The sequence below is a fragment of the Dipodomys spectabilis genome, unplaced genomic scaffold (genome assembly GCF_019054845.1).
Source record: "Dipodomys spectabilis isolate Male_0828 unplaced genomic scaffold, ASM1905484v1 ptg000108l, whole genome shotgun sequence".
Taxonomy (NCBI): Eukaryota; Metazoa; Chordata; class Mammalia; order Rodentia; family Heteromyidae; genus Dipodomys; species Dipodomys spectabilis.
This window is the reverse complement of record NW_024870785.1, coordinates 19,553,046-19,575,357: the sequence shown is the minus strand read 5'-3', so window position 1 is coordinate 19,575,357 and position 22,312 is coordinate 19,553,046. Positions and strand designations below refer to the sequence as shown.

The following is a 22,312-nucleotide window of genomic DNA, read 5'->3' as shown; positions in this document are numbered from 1 at the left end:
CATAAGAAGACAATGCAGCAGCTCTTCCTTTCTCTGCTTGCCTCCATGAAATATTGCAAGTATAAAAAATAATTTTCTCAGTTACAAAAATGAACACCTGTAAAAATGGCTGATTATATGTGTAATGAATGTTTTCCAATACATCTTTGATTTTCCCATCTCTAAGTATTTGCATTTTTTGGAGAAGACACCACAGAGGGGTTCCAAGGACAAACAGATTAGGCTACAGAAAGTCAACAATGACCTAGGATGTAGATGTCAAAAATATGTGCCAGAAAGATGTGGTAGTCACCGAAGGCCCTGAGAAATCAAATGAGTTGAGCCAGATGAGAGGAAGAGTGACAGATAGGGCATGAATGTGACCTAGGAGGACTCCTGGAAGCTGAGAACAAGCCAGAATCTAGGGCTAGCAGATGAGGATTGGACAAACAAGGTGTGCTGTTAACTTGTCTACATGTACACATTGCAATATTGGGTGGATGGGAATATTTCTTGTGTGAGGAAGCGGCAGAGGTCATTGGGCCCTGAGAGGTGACCCTGCCTCCTTCACAATGGAATAGAACATGGAACCCTGATAGCAGGCCACGGTAACTCACAGTTGGCTCAAGCCAGCTCACTTGGCCTGTGACTCCGGAGCCAGAAACATGTTCTTGTGCTGTATTCGCAGGTCTCGAGACTCTGGTCTCAGCCAAGAGAAGGATGGGTGCCTCAGTCAAAGCTGTAGACACTGGATCAGTGGCAAGCCACGAAGCAACCATCTCAGAGATTTGTCCAAAAAGAAACCTAGGAAATCACAAGGCATCTCAGGCAAGGTATACTCATGATAGAAAACCTACTTAACCCCAACCTGGTCCACAGTAGAACCTTCTTATGTGATTTAGGTTTACTGAGATAATACTGTCTGCATAGTTTTCAATCTACTCTATCACAACTACTCATTTGGAAGTGTTCTCATTTCCATGGTTTTTTTCTGATTCTTTGTCTCGCCTTAGTGTGCTAATACGTCAGCCCTGACCCTGAATGTGCCATGCGATATATGGAGCCCGGAGGCAAGCCTGCTGGACATGTTGGTGATGAACCTGGTCCCAGCCTACCAGAAAGGCGATCTCTTCTATGTTGGAAACTTCCTCCACAATTATAGACAGTGGGCAACAATGGAGCAAGTGCTGGATATTGTGTTCAAAAAGTGAGTGTTCCCCCTTCAAAACCGGGACCATTCAGCTATTCCTGGCTGAGTTGTGGAATACTTGGCACCCCTCTGAACCTGTTGATTTCATGGGGGTCTTCTCACAGGAGCTTGGCATGAGACAAGAAAGTGCATACCCTGCGTAGTTTCTTAGTAGTGGTCTGCCCAGGACATTTCCCAGAAAAGCTCCTGGAACCTCAGAAGCTTGCTTACTGAGGGGCTAGGATTACAGGCATGTGCCCATGGCACACGACTTCTGCCCTCCCCTAGGTGAGGTTCTAGGAAATCACATTTCCCATGAGTAAATAAGGTTTCATTACAAATTGGATGTCTGTGAATAATGTAGACCCAGGAAAGGCTGGGGTGTGGGGAGGTGGGTGAACTGGAGGCTGAATCAACTCAGAGATTTCAGGGAGGCATTATGTTGGCTTTACATATTTATAACCCCTGAAGCTTTTATGTTTTTGTGTGTGTGTCAGTCCTTCAACCTAAACTCAGCATCTTGGTGCTGTTTCTTTGGTGCTCAGAGCTACCACTACAGCATTTGAACCATAGGTGCAATTCTGGCCTTTTAAAAATTAATGTCCTTAGACTTTTACTGACTAATGTCTGATCAGACTGTGCACCTGAGATCTCATGCTCCTGATTAGCTAGGATTAGAGGCATGAGCACTGTCACATTTACCTTGGACCAATGCATATAAGTCTCTTAGCAGAATTTTCACTGAACTGTATCTTACTTATTTATGTGTCAGATTCCATTCCCATCTGGGAGTGAGCCCATCCCATATGTGTCCTGTGTGGGCAGAAAAGGAGAAGCTGAGAGGTGACTTCCTCCTGTCCTCCCATAGGTACAGATTCCCGGGCCATAACTCTGAGGAAGATGAACAAATAAAGAAGTAAGTGGACTGTGGCACAAAGAAAAGGCCCCTTCATTCAAAATGGTATCTTTGAGGCTTCTGATTCAAAGGGCAGATTTCTCATTTGCACATCATTGTGCTTTCCACTAGGGGCAGAGGGTTCGGGTTGGAGTGGTGGCAGAGGACACAGCTGTGGTGTGGTTGTGGACTCTCAGGGATGACAGGGAGGGCTGTGTGTTCAAAATCAGTTCCTTCTTGTGACCTATCACAGTGAGAATATTGGAGAATTACCTTTCAGAAGCTTCTAGACGTGGGTGGTGAAGATCATTCTGCCTGCAGGAGTCTCCTCCTGCTTCCCAGCATGCAAGTGTGCATATAGCAGCCTTGCAGAAAGGGGCTATAGGAGGCCCAGGATAGGGAGGGCAGATACTCACTCTTCTTGTCACCAATCTGCCCACAGCACCCTTTGTTCCATCTTCACCATGTGGATGGACTGCTATCCTGCTGATTTCCGAGAGCCCCAGAACCGACACCCGGTGAAAGAACTTACCCACTATGCCATGCTCCACATGCCCTCCTCAGATCTGGTCCTCAATCTCCACGTTCATCTGGATGAGCTGGAGGAGAGCAGGAAGAATGAGACCAAGAAACAGAGGAAGAAGTCCCTGTGTGGTCACCTCAGAGCTTGTGAGTAGGGATGGCGCCTGGGCCTCTAGGGATGAGCCTAATTGCCTGAGAGCCCTTATTACCCCCCAGGTTGTAAGAATGTCTTTTTATGGTACTATGTGCCAGGCAGTGTTGGTTCTATTGGTGAAAGCACTTGCGCTTAGCCACTCTTGGGAAAGACCTTACCTTCTCATCAGTGTTCAGTCCAAAGTAAACTTGTACAGCTTCCTCCATTAGAGCCTCATGGAAATTGAACTCCACCTTAACATCCAGAATCCACTCCCAAACTCCTTTACCTATTTCTGTTTCTCAGGTTTTGGCCACCATAGATCAGCTTCTCCTGACCTCCCAAGAAAGAAGCTCTCGGTGATGTCAAGGATGGTGATGGATGGGGATCTGGAGCCCTCACTGGACTACACAATGCATGTGCATGTAGAGGGGTTGAATGCATTTGCAGTGAGGCCCCAAAAGGTTGTGAGTCCTGTGGATAAGACAGTGGTTCTGAACCCCACATGTAACAGAGCTGAACTTGTACGGACCCCAAAGAAAGAAGAAGGTAATAGCGATTGTCTTCCTGTGACTTTCACAGGCAGCCCAGATCAGCTCAAAAAGGGTCAAATTAGCACACCTCCTGGCGTGCTGCAGGGAGTAGCACACGTGGGACTGATGGAAAATGTCCCCAGTCTGTGCTCAGGGGAACCAATGAGTGAGGTCCCAACATTAGATGCAGCTCAGGAAAGTGAATCTGTCCTCACTGAACATCTGGACAAATCGGTCCTGCTGCAGCAGAACCAATCTCCAACTGAGAAATTAGAATCTGCCTCTCCAGCCTTTGCTGGAGCAAATCCTATCTTTCATGAGGAGCTAGATACTTTGGAGGATTCTGAGGCAGAATTTATGTTTGAAGGCAACTTAGAAGCCGACCTAGCCTTAGAGCTTCCCTCCCCTCTCCCTGGGGATATCTCTCTTTTTCTTTTTGTCCTGATTGTTGTAAAATTTGCATTCTTTTTATTCTTCTCAATTTATTAAAGATATATGTTTATGTTGTAAAATTTATGGATGTTGAATACTCTGGCTTTTTTTACGTGTACAATCTGATGTCCCAGACACATGGTTCCTGAGTAAGGGCAAAAGACAGAGTGACCTGGAGCTGTCCAAGAGCACTTACTGGCTATAGAGGGAAGAGTTCAGTGCACTGTGAGGGGCAAGGAACCCAGCCCATGCCTGCATGAGGTGATCAGGCCACTACTAAAGCTCTAGGACATAGCAAACCAGATGTCCTTGAAAGTTGTTCTGTCTATTGAGACAAATGTCAGACTAAATGTAATTTATAGGGGACTTTCTTGTAACAGTGAATTCAAGTGTTTATGCACACCCATTGTGCTTTGTGCAAATATGTAAGTAAATTTCACCTGAAAATTACATTGAATAGCTCCTTTGGGGGAAAAGTATTTGACAAAATACATAGGCATTAGGTATACTGAAAAGTAAAAGCCATCATCAATAGAAGAAAGAGCACTTACTCAGAGGGACTTACTCAGAGGACATGACAGGTGTCCTGGCTCATCGCAATTATTCTATCTTCCAGACTGCCCTGTCCTTCCTCAGGAAGGAGGTTCAAATCAGCCCCCATAGACAAATATGAAAGACACTTATTCACTGAGTCAGCAAAAGTCAGGAACTTGTAGCATGGCTCAAGTTGTATGTTTAAGCACTGAACAAGGAAATAAGCAAAAGCTCAAGGCCCTGAGTTCAAACTCCACTACTGGTACAAAGGATAATGACATCTAAACCTGAAATGTGTGCAATGGTAGCTTTAATCCAAGGGAAAAGAGATGTATAGAAATGGGAAAATTATATATCAGTTTAAGCAAAAAGGCCAGACTTATACATTAGGTCCAGATATGAAATAGAAAAAAATGAACGAGCTTTACAATGTCGGTGTGGGGCAGGGGAGGGTGGGAAGGATTGGGTGGGGGGGAGGGGAGAGGCTGGGAAGGGAAGTGAAGGGTAAACAAAGGAGGAGGCTGCAATGCTTGGTAAGAAATGTATGCATTATCCTGCCCATGTAATTGTAACCCCTCTGTACAGTATGTTCTCAAATAAAAGAAAAGAAAAGAAAAAGAAAAAAATGAAGTTTACCTTCACACATCAACTCCTGGCCATCAATTTTGTCAAATAGGCACAATGCTGGGTTTGAATGATTCATTGCTCTCCATACTAGAAAGTTATAATCTCTAATTAACCCTCAAAAAGAAAGAACTGGGGTCAGGCTCAAGTGGCAGAGCACCAGCCAAGAGCAGGAACAAGTGAAGTGAGAGCAGGAAATTCATGACCCACTACCTGCATAAGAAAACAGCAAAGAAGCCTGCAGACAACAGCTGCTATGCTAAGGCTGAGTCTTTTCTCTCTGGGGATCAGGACATGTAGTATTTTTCTATCTCTACTTACTTCAACCTGAACACTAAAATGAGTCACTAAGATGAGCCTCTGTTGAGACTTTGTGTATCTCTCTTTTGTGAAACACCCTAGAATGTTAATCCCATGTGTCTCATGGACCAGTGATGTTTGGCTCAATGGGTAGATACTAGCCTTGAGCAGAAAAGCTCAGCAATAATGCTAAGGCACTGAGTTAAAGACCCAGTGCCGACATGCCAAAGAACCTATGCAGTTTACACACATTTCTCAATGGCTTAATGAGTTTTCCATATGTTTAAAGGTAGGGCTTATTTCTTTTTAGTTAAATGAGATAATTCCTAGTCGTATATTCCAAGTTTCATGGTTCCATTCTGCCTTTTTTTTTCTTCAAAAATGCTCTGGAGATAAGGACCATTTTGAATATATTTGTTAAAGCAAAGCAGATTTTTTTCTTCATGAATGAAAGCATTTGATATTTATGCAAATGGTTTAGTTGTGGGTGGTCCATGTGTGCATTATTGAAACCATATACAGCTATACTTGAAAAGATGATGCAGCTGACCATGGAGATGGTATGGAGATATTATGGGCTTAACTGTAGAATAACACATTGGTGAGTGGCTGTTCATGTTCTATGGGAGCATGTGGAATGATTAATAAAACACCAAATAGATTCCAGCTAGCCAAATGCGGATCAGGATGATGTGGTACTATGTAGTGAATTGTGAAAGAATAGGAAAACCCTCTTAGATATCCAGATACATTTTCTGAATGGAGTTATGCGGGATTTCTCTGTCTGTCTGTCCCTCTGTTTGGTGGTGGAGCTTTAACTCATGTGGGCACTGTCTCTGAGCTCTTTTTTCCCAAGGCTAATGCTCTTCTACTTTGAGTCACAGCTCCCCTTCCAATTTTCTGGTGCCCTGTGTCCTGTGTCACTAGATGAAATAAACTGGTGTCTAAGGCCTTCCAGAGGGCTTTGTGTTCCAGGGCTGTGCGAGGAGAGGGCGGGGCCTCAACACCCCGCCCCTAGCCCCGCCCCTAGCCCCGCCCCTACCCGGCCCGCGGAGAGGAGCTGGGGAGGACGCGCTCCCTAGTGGCCCAGCCGAGCCACAGCCCCGCCCCTCCCCGCCCAGCCTGAAGCCCCGCCCCTCCCGCCCCTCCCGCCCCTCCCGCCCCTCCCGCCCCCGAAGCCGCGTCTGCTCCTCTCGGGACGCCGACGGCGCCAGGCTCCCTGGGGTCCCGCGGCCCTTATAGTTCCGGTTGTGGCGCCCGGGCGGAAAGTTGAAGCGGACGGACTGTGGCCGGCGATGGGCTTGGGGTGAGTGGAGGAGGCGGCGGCGGCGGCGGCCTGAGGGTCGCGTTCAGTCGGTTGTGGGGACACAGGCGGAGGGTGAGGTGAGAAGAGCCGCGCAGGCCCAGCGCCCGGCCATTGCGGCCTCCCCGCGCCGGCTCTGGGGCGCCATTCCCGGGGTCCCTGCGCTCCGCGACCCGGGACTGCCGAGCGCTGTGTGAACAGCCCCATTTCGCCCCGTTTTGGGCCCCTCTCTCCCCGCTTTCCTCAGGAGGGACTTCCAGGTCTTTTCACTGATTTTAGAGGTTGGTTGTCGGTTGTGGGGGGGCACCTCCCGTCGCCGTCCGTATGGAAGCACATTTGCAGCCAGACGTCTGCCCGGGAGAAGGCTGACAGGTGGCTGCGGCCTCCGCGGCGGCTGGGAGACTCAGGCGAGGCCCACGCTTTGAGGCTCGCCCCCTGAGGGGTTTTGTTTGGTTCTAGCGCTGGTTCTGGGGCCTTGAACTCAGGGCCTGAGCCCGTCCCTGAGCTCAAGGCTAGCGCCCTACCACTGGAGCCACACTTGCACATCCCGTTTATTTGGTAGGTTAATGGAGATTTAAAGAAAGTCTCAAGGACTAGGCTTCCTGGCAGGGCTGGCTTCGACCCACCATCTTCAGCTCTCAGCCTCCTGTTGATGACCGGCGTGAGCCGCTGATGCGGGCCTTAGCTGGACGGTGTTCTGTAGAGCTGCTGAGACGCTTCAATCACTTTTCTTCAAGCATCCATCCAACACCGTGTTCTGTCACACACACAGAGAACATGACTGAAGAGCGAAGCAGCAGTGCTGCTACGGACAGTTTTAACAGGGTTATGTTGAACAAACAACTTTAATAGGCAGAGATGAGGGAGACAAATTTAAATTTGTCTATCAAAATTGTTAAGCATTTGGGACTTCTCAGGAGTGAATTTTTTTCTGGTTAGTCTATTGATGTGGAAAGCTGAACTATTTGAAATATATCTATGTCTATTATGAGGTTTAAAAAAAAAAAAACACTTTTGCTATTTAACCTGTGTTCCTAACCCCCTGTTTAAAACATTATTTTCAATCAGGTTTAATTCTAGTTACTTAGCAGGCTGAGACCTAGAGGATCACATCTCAAATCCAACCCAGATGGAATCCTAGAGATTCCCATCTTAATACTGGCACACTCATAAAATTTAAAAAAATTCTATGCACAAAAATAAAGAAATAACAAATACAGAGACCCACTAATGTGGATACAACTTGTTGATCCTCTGTTAAGAAACTATAGTGTGCCGGGCACCAGTAGCTCAAGCCTATAATCCTAGCTACTTAGGAGGCTGAGATCTGAAGAGTTAAAAGCCAGCCCAGGAGCCTGGTGCCGGTGGCTCACACTTGTAATCCTAACTACTCAGGAGGCTGAGATCTCATGATCAAGGTTCAAAGCTAGCCCAGGCAGGAAAGTCTGTGAGACTCATCTCCAATGAACTACCAGAAAACCAAAAGAGTGGCTGTGGTTCAAAGTGGTAGAACTCTAGGCTTGAGTGAAAAAGCTCAGGGACAGCGCCAGGCCCTGAGTTCAAGCTCTACAATGGAAAGGAAAGAAGGGGAAAGGGAAGGAAAGGAGAGAGAAACTGTAGTCTGTTGACACAATGAAATAGCATGTAGTTACAAATAAATGACCCAGCTAAAAAAAAATACATAACTAAGGAAAGTGGGTTACAGGACTATATGTGTATACTTCGTACAACATCATAGTCACATTGCTTGTGTCATATACAATTGTGGAAGACTTTAGGTAGATGTAAAAACATTACACAAGGTTAATGTTCACTAAGTTTGTTTTTTGGAATTCAAAATGTTTAACAATAGCCAGACTGCTTGCTGGTACAATGCCCAAGCACGGATGTGTGATACTCTAAAATTCAAATTATAAGGGAGCTGTTGGAAACTTAGAACATAGTAGTTCACGGGAGCCAAATTACATTTTATTTACATATTTAGTTAATTTTACTTTGGGGCTGCTATTGGAGTTTGTATTCAGGGCTTCATGCTTTCCCTCAACTTGCTAGCTCATGACTGATGAGCAGACTGGCTCCAAAATGAAAGCCTCTGACCTTAGCTTCCTGAGTATCTAGTATTACAGGCCACCAGCATTAACCTATAATGTGTGTGTGTGTGTGTGTGTGTGTGTGTGTGTGTGTGTGCGCGCGCGCGCCCGCGTGCGTGTGCGTGCGTGCGTTAATGCACCCCAGTATTGAGACTTAAACTCCGGGCCTGGTGCTGACCCTTAGCTCCCTCCCTACCCCCGCCTCCCACTCAAAGCTAGTACTGTACTCTACCACTGGAGCCACAGCTCCACTTCTGGCTTTTTGGTAGTCAATTGGAGATCAAAGTCTCACAGACTTTCCTGTCTGAGATGGCTTCAAACCACGATCCCCAGATCTCAGCCTCCTGAGTAGCTAGGATTACAGTTGTGAACCACGAGTGTGTGTGTGTGTGTGTGTGTGTGTGTGTGTGTGTGTGTGTGTGTGTATCTCTCTCTTCCCCCCTCTATATATGTATATATACATAAATGTATATATGTAAGTATATATGTATATTTATATAAATAAATACATACTTTATATAAAAATTGAAAGTTGGAAGTAAGGCCTACTTTTAATGCTTTTTCCCACTGGTAATAAGGTAGCCCTTGATTCACAGGTGTAGATAGTGTGTTTTGAGCGTGTCTGGGAGTGGTCTTCCCAGTGAATTAGGCTGCTGTCTTCTTTCTCCCAGAATTCTCTGCAGATTGACCTATATAGGGGTCACCTTGCCTTATTTCTGGAAAATTGGTTACAATTATTGTGAAAAGATACTGCTTTCCTTCTGTGACACTTCTGACTTTTTTTCCCCCACAGCATTGCACTATTTGTAGCTTGTTGTCTGCACTGACTGGGCTCGCTTGGATTCTGTTCACCATGCCAACAGTGGTGGTGATGGACGTGTCCCTCTCCATGACTCGGCCTGTGTCAGTGGAGGGGTCTGAGGAATACCAGCGGAAGCACCTTGCAGCCCATGGGTTGACAATGCTATTTGAGCACATGGCCACAAACTACAAGCTTGAATTCACAGCATTAGTGGTTTTCTCATCGTTTGGGAGCTGATGGTCCCCTTCACAAGAGATTATAACACCCTGCAGGTACAAAAAGGAATAAAGACCCAAGTTGATTGGAAAGAAAGCAGTATGATAATAGTGTACTGATTTTAGACCTTAGAATTATTTAATAATAAATATACAGGCACTTAATATGCACAGCTAAAAAGCATAATTCATAACCAGTAGGTCCTAGGCCTTTGTCTTGTAAAGCTATGAGGTAGAGAAAGGGGTCATGGGGGCTGGGAAGGTGTCTGACTGGTAAAGTGCTTGCCTCGCATTCATGAGGCCCTGGGTTCGATTCCTCAGCACTACATAAGCAGAGAAAGGTCATGGTCCATTTTCTGGAATTCTTAGGAAAGGTGAAGATTTCAGCATACCATGCTTCAGTCCCTAAATTCAACATTTTTTGCCATTCCGCTGTTTTCTACTTTCTCATACAATTTTAAGGTAATGAAAAATAGCCCTTATTAAAACACACACACACACACAAACTTCTTCTAGAAAGTTCAGAATGATGCTTACTCTCCAACAGATAGTATTCATTTATAGATGCCAAGATACTATTTTTTTTTCTTTTTCTTTTTTTCCATCCTGGGGCTTGAATTCAGGGCCTGGCCGTTATTCTTGAAATTTTTGCTCAAGGTTGGCACTCTACCACTTGAGCCATAGCTCCACTTCCAACTTTTTTGCTGGTTGATTGAGATAAGAGTCTCATGGACTTTCCTGCCCAAGGTGGCGTCAAATGTCGTTAGATCTCAGCCTCCTGGTCGCTAGGATTACAGGTATGAGCTACTAGTACCCAGCTCAATGTTGTCATTTTAAAATCTTAATAGGTATTGTCTTTCAAAGATATTTTTCTGAGATAAGCCAGATGTCTTTATTTTTTTTTCAAATTCTTTATTGTGATTAAGTGATTACATAATTTCCCAAATTTCATTGTATTGGGAGATAGTGATGCTTAGTTAAAATCACAAACACATTCTAATTTCATGGGGCAAATTGTCTGTCGTGATCTATAATATTTATGAGTTCTGTGAGCTAGCCAGATGTCTTTAAACCATTAATATCTCCTATAGTTCTTAGCACAGTGTCTTGGCCAGTGAGTAGACAATAAGTGTTTCTGAAATTAAACTGAGCAATTAAATAATTGTTGGGCAATTTGGAAATGCAGGATTAATGCAGTTTGCATTCTTAGTAATTTTTTTTGTTGTTGTCAGTCGTGGGCCTTGAACTCTGGGCCTGAGCACTGTCCCTCAGTTCTTCAGCTCAAGGCTAGTGCTCTACCACTTGAGCTACGGCCCCACTTCTGGTTTTCTGGTGGTTTATTGGAGATAAGAGTTTAATGGACTTTCCTGCTCCTGCTGGCTTTGAACCACAATCCTCAGATCTCAGCCTCCTGAGTAGCTAGGATTGCAGGCATGAGCCACTGCCCCCGGCTGAATTCTTACTAATTATTATTAAAGCTTTCCTTTTATTATCTTGCATCTTTATGAGACTTAAATTTTTTTTTAATCGTACTGGTGGACTCTTTTGGTGGTACTGAGTCTTGAATTCAGGACCTCATGCTTGGTAGGTGGATGCTCTACCAGATGAGCCATACTTCCAACCCTTTTTTGTACTGGGTATTTTCAGATGATAGTCTCAGTTTATGCCCCGGATGGTTTGGGCTTTGATCCTTCCACTTGTGCTTCCCCATGTCAGTGGGGATAACAGGTGTGTGCTACCACACCTAGTCTTTGGTTGAAATAGAGTCTTGTGAATTTTCTTCCTAGGCCAGCCTCTTAACAGCAATTTCCCAATCTCTGCCTCTCAAATAGCTAGGATTATGGGCGTAAGCCACCCCACTCTGCTTGTGCTGGTTTTCTTATAAGTTATTTAGCTAAAGATTTTTTTGGTGTTTAGCAGTTCTAAAATTTAGAGAATTGCAATGTAATGAATGAGGTGTAAGAGGTAAAAGCAGAAGCTCTGGAGTCAGGCCACTTCTTAAAAATTTCCTCATTTAGGGCTAGGAAGGTGGCTCAGTGGTAGAGCGCATGCCTTGCATGCCAGAGGCCCTGGGTTCGATTCCTCAGCACCACATAAGCAAAAGGAAAAAAGCTGGAAGTGGCACTGTGGCTCAAGTGGTAGAGCGTTAGCCTTGAGCTGAAGAGCTGAGGGACAGCACCCAGGCCCAGAGTTCAGGCCCTATGACCGGACCCCCCCCAAAAAAATTCCTCATTTAAAAGTAGGGTGAACAATGGTAGGATGATTAAATCCGTGTAAAGTGCACAGAATGGTGTTTAGGAGATTATGGTTAATAGTCCATACATTTTGGTCATTACTTTAAGCTTATTTCATTGTTAAGCTTATTTCATTGTCCTTTACAGTTGAGGAAGTCTGTTTTGCTGTGTTTGTGTGTGTGTGTGTGTGTGTGTGTGTGTGTGTGTGTGTGTGTGTGTGATTGTGTGTGTGTGTGTATTTTCTGGAATCTATGCTTTGGGGCTTACAGAAACTCAGTGTTTGCTGTATGATATTCAGACTTCATACAGTTTATATTGGTTTCTAATAACAAAACAGCAGCGAATAATGAGCAATTTTTTTCTCACCCAATAAGGAAGCACTGAGTAACATGGACGATTACGACAAGACATGCCTAGAGTCCGCACTGGTTGGTGTCTGTAATATTGTTCAGCAAGAATGGGGCGGTGGGATCCCTTGCCAGGTAATGCTTAGTTTTTTTCAATGTCCTTAGTTAATATCATTAACGAGCCAGGCACTAGTGGCTCACACCTGTAACCCTAGCTACTAAGGTGGCTGAAATCCAAGGATTGCTGGTAAAAGCCAGCCCAGGCAGGAAAGTATATAAGACTCTTATCTCCAATTAAACAAAAAAGAAAAAAAAAAAAGTAGAGTTATGATTCTAGTGGTAGAGTGCTAGCCTTGAGCAAAAAAAGCTCAGGGACAATGCACAGGGTCTGAGTTCAAGCTCCAGGGCTGGCACCAGAAAGAAAGAAAAAAGGAAGAGAAAATATAGACCCCCCAAACTGGCCTGTACATCTTAGGTATTCAAGAGGCTGAGATCTGAGGATCTCAGTTTGAAGCCAGCTAAGGCTAGAAAGTCCGTGAGACACTTGTCTCCAGTTAACTAGCAAAAAGCCAGATGTGGAGCTGTGGCTCAAGTGATGGAGCACTAGCCTTGAATGAAAAAGCTAAAAAAGGGCTGGGAATGTGGTTTAGTGGTAGAGTGCTTGCCTAGCATGCATGAAGCCCTGGGGACGATTCCTCAATACCACATCAACAGAAAAAGCCAGAAGTGGTGCTGTGGCTCAAGTGGTAGAGTGCTAGCCTTGAGCACAGAGAGACTCAGGGACAACACCCAGACCCTGAGGTTAAGCTACTAGGAGTGCATGTACACATGCATGAGCACATGTGCAAATCATACAAATCATTAACCACTGTAGTGTTGATTTTCCTCAGGCTCTAACCGCCTACGTTATAACTCCACAAACTACATTTTACACTATTTGTACAGTTTTTAAAGAAGGCATTAAATCACTGTAATCCTATCACATGAATTTAAGTCATACTAATGTGTTCAGAAAGCAGACCTATGCCTCAAGGAAAGTATTTTCCTGGTAAATTGATGTACTGAAAATTTATATTGTTTATATAAAGACAAAGGGCTCACAGTAGAATTTATAACTGTTCACTGAAGGACAGATTATAATTTTGTGTGGTAGAATTGTAAACACGGAACAATAGTGTCTGTTCTTCATTATCTCAATGTAGCAGTTATTCAGCAAATTTCTAACCATCTCAACTGAGTTGTCTAAAAAGTGAAGAGAATCATAAAGACTTGCTCTTGTGGGACACCAGTGGCTCATGCCTGTAATCCTAGCTACTCAGAAGACTAGGATTTGAGGATCTCCATTCAAAGCCAACCCAGGCAGGAAAGAGGAAACTCTCATCTCCAGTTAAACACTAAAAAGTTGGTAGTAGAATTGTGGGCCAAATGGGAGAGTGCTAGCCTTGAGCAGAAAAAGCTAAGGGACAGTACCCAGGCCCTGAGTTCAAGCTCTAGTACCTGCATTTTTGTTTTAAATGCACAAATTCAAAATACATGGTTTGGTCTTGTCTATGAGGATGGATGTTAAGGAGAGCAGAGAGAGAGAGAAAGAACGGTGGACAAAAACAGTCATAATATTCAATGTACATATTGAAACTGGGACTAGAAAACTTCAGATGGGTAAGTTTGGAGTACATGGAAAAATGATAGAAAGGTTGACACTGATCAAAGTGTATTCTACATATCAGTTGACGTTGAATTAAGTCCCTGTGGTATAACTAGTTAAAGATAATTTTAGCTGGGGGCCAGTGGCTCCCATGTATAACCAAGTTACTTAGAAGGATGAGATCTGAGGATCCAGGTTCAAAGTCAGCCCAGCAAGAAAGTCTATGAGGCTCTTATCTCTAATTAACCATCAGAAAACCAGAAGTGCAATTGTGACTCAAAGTGGTAGAGTGTGAGCCTTGAGCAAAAAGAGCTCAGGGATAGCACCCAGGCCCTGAGTTCAAGTACCATGACTGCCAAGAGAAAAAAAAGACAATTAAAAACAATAAGCCAGGCATCAGGGGCTCATGCTTGTAATCCTACCTACTCAAGAGGCAGAGATCTGAAGATCATGGTTTGATGCTAGCCTGGGCAGGAAAGTCTGTGAGACTTTTATCTCCAGCTAACCAGTAAAAAGGCAAAAGTAGAGGTGTGGCTCTAGTGGAAGAACACCAGTCTTGAGCAAAATAGTTCACAAATAGAGCCCAGGCCCTGAGTTCCAGCCCCAAGACCAGCACATAAACAAACAAATAAATCACACAGTTTGCTAGATTTTCACAAATGGAAGCATGTATGTATATCCTTACTCCAATTAAGACCTAGAACATACCCATCACCCCACAAAGCTCCCTGCACATTCCTGTAGCAGTGAAAGCAAACCTGGGTGGAGCTGTTGGGCATGTGGCTTAATGGATACTTGTCCTCTGCACACAGGTCGTTCTGGTGACGGACGGCTGTCTCGGCATTGGTAGAGGGTCCCTGCGACATTCCCTAGCGACACACAATCAAAGGAGCGACAGCAACAGGTTCCCGCTGCCTTTCCCTTTCACGTCTAAGTTATACATCATGTGCATGGCAAACCTGGAAGAGGTAATACCTTCTGCTAACTGCTTTTTAGGTGGGTTAGGTGAATCCCAGGGCTCGGTTTATTTGTCAGTGTATTGAATGAACACTCTTGCGTACCGTATAACATTTAGATTTGAAAAGACTTGATTTCACATGCTCTTTGACAAAACAACACTCACCTCTCCGAGAGTATAGCTGGAGATGCCCATTCTGCTGATGACCATGAAGGCTTGAGATGTTCTTTTTTTTCTGTCCATTCCTCCAGAAATGTTGACAGAGGTATACTTTAGTTTTTTTTTGTTTTGCGTGGGTGGGCTTTTTTTGGAAGGGGGAACATAGGTCTTTTTGTTTCTTTGTTGTGGTGCTGGGATTGGGGCTTAAAATCAAAGCCTGGATGCTGTCCCTGAGCTTTTTGCTCAAGACTAGCACTCTACCATTTTGAGCCACAGCTCCACTTCTGGCTTTTTTGGTAGTTTAGTGGAGCTGAAGATCACAGATTTTACTACTCAGGCTTGGCTTCAAACTGCCATCCTCAGCTCTCAACCTCCTGAGTAGCTAGGATTACAGGCATGAGCCACCAGCACCTGGCTTCTGATGTGTTTTATTAAATACTTCCTGCTTTTCCCATTGAGTCAGGAATTATTTCACTTTACCTCAGTTTTTCTCTCTCTAAAATGCTGATAATTGATGGCTCTTGCCAAACCATGTCAGAAAGAGGTTGTAGGGAAGATGCTGTATGGCTACTAACTGTGGTCTCCTGAGAATCTGCAGAACTACTTATGAATGAAGTACCTCTTGTAACCTTGAGGCAGATTGCAATAGTTGAGGTAAGAAAGTCCATGAGACTCAGTATCTCCACTAAATTACAAAAAAATCTGGAAGTGGAGTTGTGGCTCAAGTGGTAGAGTGCTAGCCTTGAGCAAAAAGCTCAAGGACAGCACCTAGGCTCTGGAATTGAGCCCAGGAACTGGCACACACACAGAACAATTGTTGTGTTACTTCCTTCTTTATTTGTATTTTTTTTTTTGGCGGGGGGGGTCCGGTCGTGGGGCCTAAACTCTGGGCCTGGATGCTGACCCTCAGCTCTTCAGCTCAAGGCTAGCGCTCTACCACTTGAGCCACAGCACCACTTCTGGCTTTTTTCTTTTTGCTTATGTGGTGCTGAGGAATTGAACCCAGGGCCTCATGCATGCAAGGCAAGCGCTCTACCACTGAGCCACCTTCCCAGCCCCTGTAGTTACTTCCTTCTGATATTGACTGTTAAGAAAATCATCTCACGGACTCAACACCCGTAATCCTAGCTACTCAGGAGGCTGAGATCTGAAGATCATGGTTCAAAGCCAGCCTGGGCAGGAAAGTCCGTGAGACTCTTATCTACCAAAACTACCCCAAAAACTGGAAGTGGAGCTGTGGCTCCACTTGAGACTTGAGTCTTGAGACTCTTATCTCCAAATAACCACTCAAAAAAACTGGAAGTAGCTCTAGGCTGAAGTGGTAGAGCACTAGCTTTGAATACATAGAGGCTCAGGGACAGCATTCAAGCCCTGAGTTCAACCCCTGCAACAGACAAAAAATAAAAAGTGTAAGGCCTTGAGTTTAAGCCCCAGTACCAGAACCAAAAGAACAAACCAAACAAACTGTTTATTGCCCATTTTGTTACAGTGGCTGTGGCCATGGTGTGCTGGTAGTGATGTGGTGATTTGTTCTACTTTAAAGGTGTCCTCTCTTGCTTTGTAGCTTCAGAGCACCGATTCCCTGGAATGCCTTGAACGTCTCATAGACCTCAACAACGGTGAAGGGCAAATTTTTACTATTGATGGCCCCCTGTGCTTGAAAAACGTGCAGTCTATGTTTGGGTGAGTATATGCCTTAAAGTTGTTTTTTGAGGGGTGGGGGCTTCTTTACAATCTCATATTATAATTTGACAACCAAGAAGAACAGTTACTGTATTATTTCTTCAGTCTAACGTTCTCCCAACTGAGCTATTTCGGCGACCTCTCAGTTACTGTATTATTTCTAACAGTTTTTTTTTTTTCCACAGTTGCCCGTTTCTCAGGTAAAATAAGGTGGTCATGCTTTAAAAAGACTCAGCTGTTCCCAAGTTTAACTTGCTCTGGGGTTTCTCTCTCAATTGAAATTTCCTCTTTCAAAACATCAAAATGTTTTCCATTTCACAAGTAGATTTAGTTTGGGAATCAGTGCGAAGGTTTAACCAACTTTACATCTTGAAATGTTACTTTCATGTGTACAGTCCTTTTATGTGTACCACATGTGAACTCTTCCTCCCTTAACCAGTCATGATCATCTTCTAGAAAGCTGATAGACCTGGCATATACGCCTTTCCATGCTGTGCTCAAGTGTGGCCACCTGACCGCTGACGTCCAGGTGTTCCCCAGGCCAGAGCCATTCATTGTAGATGAAGAAATCGATCCTATCCCAAAAGTCAATAACACAGGTAATGCATTAAAAATTCCCTCCTGGCCTTCCTCTTTTCTCTGCCCTCTTTTCACTTGTGACTTACTTTCTCCCCATCTAGGAGGGTTGGAAAGAATCTTGTATTCTCACAGGGAGGTGCTATTGTCATCAGCCCTGGATTTTTTTTTTCTTTTTTGCTGGTCCTGGGGGCTTGAACTCAGGGCCTGGGCATTGTCCCTGAGCCTCATTTGCTCAAGGGTAGTCCTCTAAACCTTGAGCCACAGCACCACTTCACACTTTTTTTGTTTATGGGATACTGAGGAATCAAACCCAGGGTTTCATGCAGTCCACAGGAGAACCTTTTTAGGTGATTTGTTTATACTGAGATAATGCTTTCTGCATAGATTTCAATCCACTCTATCACAATTACTCATTTGGAAGTGTTCTCATTTCCATCATTTTTTCTGATTCTTTTTCCTACCTTAGTGTGCCAATGAGTCAGGCCTGACCCTGAATGTGCCATGCAATATATGGAGCCCGGAGGCAGGCCTGCTGGACATGCTGGTGATGAACCTGGTCCCTGCCTACCAGAAAGGCGATCTCTTCTATGTTGGAAACTTCCTCCACAATTATAGACAGTGGGGGACAATGGAGCAAGTGCTGGCTATTGTGTTCAAAAAGTGAGTGTTCCCCCTTCCTTCGCATCTTCGTCTGTTCAGCCCCTCCTTGCTGAGTTGTGGAATACTTGACACCCCTCTGAACCTGTTGATTTCATGGGGGTCTTCTCACAGGAGCTTGGCATGAGACAAAGAAGTGCACCCCCTGCCAACTTTCTTAGTAGTGGTCTGCCCAGGACATTTCCCAGAAAAGCTACTGGAACCTCAGAAGCTTGCTTACTGAGGACTGAGGGGCTGTTATTACAGGCATGTGCCACTGGCACCCAACTTCTGCCCTCACCTAGGTGAGGTTCTAGGAAATCACATTTCCCATGAGTAAATAAGGTTTCATTGGGCATTGGATATCTGTGAATAATGTAGACCCAGGAAAGGCTGGGGTATGGGGGAGGCAGGTGAACTGGAGCCTGAATCACAGACCTCAGGGAGGGATTATGTTGGCTTTACATATTTATAACCCCTGAAGCTTTTTTGATTTTGTGTGTGTGCCAGTCCTGCAACCTGAACTCAGGGCCTGATTACTGTTTCTTTCGTGCTCAGAGGTACCACTACAGCATTTGAACCATAGGTGCTATTCTGGTCTTTTAAAAATTAGTGTCTTTAGACTTTTACTGACTAATGTCTGATCAGACTGTGCACCTGAGATCTCATGCTCCTGATGAGCCAGAATTTGAGGAATTAGCCACTGGCACATTTTCCTTGGACCAAATACATATACCTCTCATAGAAGAATTTTCACTGAACTGTATAGACATATCTCACTTGTTTATGTGTCAGATTCCATTCCCATCTGGGAATGAGCCCATCCCATATTTGTCCTGTGTGGGCAGAAAAGGAGAAGCTGAGAGGTGACTTCCTCCTGTCCTCCCATAGGTACAGATTCCCGGGCGCTAACTCCGAGGAAGATGAACAAGTAAAGAAGTAAGTGGACTGTGGCACAAAGAAAAGGCCCCTTCGTTCAAAATGGTATCTTTGAGGCTTCTGATTCAATTGCAGATTTCTCATTTGCACACCACTTGTGCTTTCCATTAGGGGCAGAGGCTTGGGATTGGCGTGGTGGCAGAGGACACAGCTGTGGTGTGGTTGTGGACTCTCAGGGATGACAGGGAGGGCTGTGTGTACAAAATCAGTTCCTTCTTGTGACCTATCACAGTGAGAATATTGGAGAATTATCTTTCAGAAGCTTCTAGACCTGGCTGGTGAAGATCAGCCTGCCTGCAGGAGTCTCCTCCTGCTTCCCAACATGCAAGAGTGCATATAGCAGTGCTTGCAGAAAGGGGCTATGGGAGGCCCAGGATAGGGAGGGCAGGCACTCACTCTTCTTGTCACCAATCTGCCCACAGCAGCCTTTGTTCCATCTTCACCATGTGGATGGACTGCTATCCTGCTGATTTCCGAGAGCCCCAGAACCGACACCCGGTGAAAGAACTGACCCACTATGCCATGCTCTGCATGCCCTCCTCATACCTGCTCCTCCACCTCCACATTCTCCTGAATGAGCTGGAGGAGACCGGGAAGAATGAGACCAAGAAACAGAGGAAGAAGTCTCTGTGTGGTCACCTCAGAGCATGTGAGTAGGGATGGCGCCTGGGCCTCTAGGGATGATCCTAATTGCCTGAGAGCCCTTATTACCCCCCAGGTTGTAAGAATGTCTTTGTATGATACTCTGGGCCAGGCAGTTTGTTCTATTGGTGAAAGGATTTGAGCTTAGCCACTCTTTGGAAATACCTTGCCTTCTCATCAGTGTTCAGTCCAAAGTAAACTTGTACAGCTTCCTCCATTAGAGCCTCATGGAAATTGAACTTCACCTGAACATCCAGAGACCACTGTCAAACTCCTTTACATATTTCTCTTTCTCAGGCTTTGGCCACCATAGAGCAGTTTCTCCTGACCTGCCAAGAAAGAAGCCCTCGGTGATGTCAGGTATGGTGATGGATGGAGATCTGGAGCCCTCACTGGACTCCACAAAGTATGTGCATGTAGAGGGGTTGGATGCATTTGCAGTGAGGCCCCAACGGGTTGTGAGTCCTGTGGATATGCCACTGGTTCTGAACCCCATATGTGACAGAGCTGCACCTGTAGGGACCCCAAAGAAAGAAGAAGGTAATAGTGATTGTCTTCCTGTGACTTTCACAGGCGGCCCAGATCAGCTCAAAAAGGGTCAAATCAGCACTCCTCCTGGTGTGCTGGAGGGAGTAGCACACGTGGGGATGATGGAAAAGGTCCCCAGTCTGTGTTCAGGGGAACCAATGAGTGAGGTCCAAACGTTAGATGCAGCTCAGGAAAGTAAATCTGTCCTCACAGAACATCAGGACAAATCTGTCCTGCTGCAGGAGAGCCAATCTCCATCTGAGAAATTAGAATCTGCCTCTCTCTCAACTCCAGGAGCAAATCCTATCTTTCATGAGGAGGTAGATCCCTTGTAGGATTCTGAGGTAGAATTTATGTCTGAAGGCAACTTAGAAGCTGGCCTAGACTTAGAGCTTCCCTCCCCTCTCCCTGGGGATATCTCTCTTTTCTTTTTGTCCTGATTGTTGTAAAATGTTCATTCTTTTTATTCTTCTAAATTCATTAAGATGTATGTTTATGTTGTACAATTTATAGATCCTAAATACTGTGGGTTTTTTAATGTACATTCTGATATCCCAGACACATGTGTCCTGAGTAAAGGCAAAAGACAGAGTGACCTGGAGCTGTTCAAGAGCACTAACTGGCTATAGAGGGAAGTGTTCAGTGCACTGTGAGGGGCAAGGAACCCAGCCCATGCCTGCATGGGGTGATCAGGCCGCTACTAAAGCTCTAGGACATAGCAAACCAGATGTCCTTGAAAGTTGTTCTGTCAGACTAAATGTACTAAATGGGGGACTTTCTTCCATTAGTGAAGTCAAGTCAGTACGCACCCCTATTTTGCTCTGTGCAAATATGTAAGAACATTTCACCTCAAAATAACATCAAAAAGCTACTTTGAGGGAAAAGTATTTGACAAAATACATGGGAAATAGGTAAAAGCCATCATCAATAGAAGAAAGAAAACTTAGTCAGAGGGACAAAGACATGCCAGGTGTCCTGGCCCATCTCAATAATTCTAGTTTCAAGAGTGCTCTATACTTCCTCAGGATGGAGCTTCAAATCAGCCCCTGTAGACAAATCTGAAAGACTTATCCAATGAGCCAGCAAAAGTCAAGAAGTCCTAGCATGGCTGAAGTTACATGTTTCAGAATGGAACAAAAAGTAAGCAAGAGCTCAATGTCCTGAGTTCAAATTCTACTACTGGCACAAAAGATGAAGACATCTAGACATGAAATGTGGGCAATGGTAGCTTTAAACCATGGAAACAGAAAAACATACGAATGGGAAAATTACATATTTAAGCAAAAAGGCCAGACTTACAAACCATTGGTGAGTAGGTGTGGGCCTGTTCATGTTCTATGGGAGCGTGTAGAATGATTTATGAAACTCCAAATAGATTCTAGTTAGCCAAATGTGGATCAGGATGATGTGGTACTATGTAGTGAATTGTGGAAGAATAGGAAATACATCTTTGATATGCATATTCACTTTCTAATTGGAGTGGTAAGGGATTTCTCAGTCTTCCTGTCTGTTTTCTTGTGTTTATCTTTCTGTCTCTGTTTCTGTCTGTCTCTGTCTCTGTCTGTCTCTGTCTCTGCCTCTGCCTCAGCCTCTGTCTCTGTCTCTCTGTCTCTCTCTCTCTCTGTCTCTCCCTCTCTCTCTCCCTCTCTCTCTTTCTCTCTCTGTCTCTTCCTCTCTTCTGTTTTGTTGTGGAGCTTGAACTCATGTTGTGGGACCTGTCTCTGAACTTTTTTTGCACAAGGCTAATGCTCTTCAACTTAGAGTCACAGCTCCCCTTCCAGTTTTCTGTTGGTTGATTGGACAGAAGAGGACTTTCTTGCCAGATATGGCTATGAGCCATGATCCTCCCATTTAGACTCCTGACTAGCTAGCAGTACAGGCATGATCCACAGTGTCCAGTCAGGGAATCTTTTTGTGTGTGTGTGTGTTAGACCTTGCCTCCCTCCTCTCTGCACATTTGCCCGTTTTACTATTTATTGTTTTAACAGTATTAAAATGTCCACGTTTACATGATGTTGTAAAATTCTTGAATACAAAATACTCTGGTCTTTTCTACCTCCAATCTGATATCCTGGGCACATGGGTCCTGATTGGGAGGAAGCAGAGTGTGCTGGATCTGGGGAACAAATCTGCTGGATTTACAAGGAACTGGTGACTAGAGGGAGCCACAAGGAATGCAGGCAGTGGAGGATGCAGCCTGTGCCGAGATAGGACCCTTGATGCTGAGACACAAAAGCTCTGTGTTATATCAGAACAGGTGTCTTTGAAAGCTGGTCCCACTTGAATCTAACAGAAGACTTGGGTAACATTGTGACAGGAAAGGCTAAATTCCAAAATTGGGATTATTTTCTATGTTCACTATATACATCACTTACATATTATATATAATATAATATATATAAATATATCAT

General features: G+C 44.6%; 1 protein-coding gene and 1 long non-coding RNA gene across 10 annotated transcripts in view; both read left to right on the top strand.

Moving 5' to 3' along the window:
* The window catches only part of LOC122114492, a 45,441-nt gene continuing 23,129 nt past the window's right edge, over positions 1–22,312 (top strand). For 4 of the 9 annotated variants that reach the window (XM_042687688.1, XM_042687686.1, XM_042687689.1 and 1 more), the window contains exons 1-5: positions 1–812; positions 993–1,186; positions 2,037–2,084; positions 19,154–19,380; positions 19,671–19,779. In XM_042687688.1, the coding sequence (XP_042543622.1) occupies positions 645–812; positions 993–1,186; positions 2,037–2,084; positions 19,154–19,380; positions 19,671–19,779 (746 nt within the window). In that variant the 5' untranslated portion in view covers positions 1–644. Of the gene's footprint in view, positions 813–992; positions 1,187–2,036; positions 2,085–2,505; positions 2,733–17,114; positions 17,177–17,622; positions 17,817–18,683; positions 18,732–19,153; positions 19,381–19,670; positions 19,780–22,312 lie in introns of those variants that run through there. The other 5 variants (XM_042687687.1, XM_042687690.1, XM_042687691.1 and 2 more) reach the window with 5 other exon arrangements.
* On the top strand, positions 6,373–17,100 carry LOC122114497. Its single transcript, XR_006148579.1, has 4 exons — positions 6,373–6,447; positions 14,590–14,745; positions 16,459–16,577; positions 17,017–17,100. It is a non-coding gene; the product is annotated as an uncharacterized LOC122114497 (long non-coding RNA).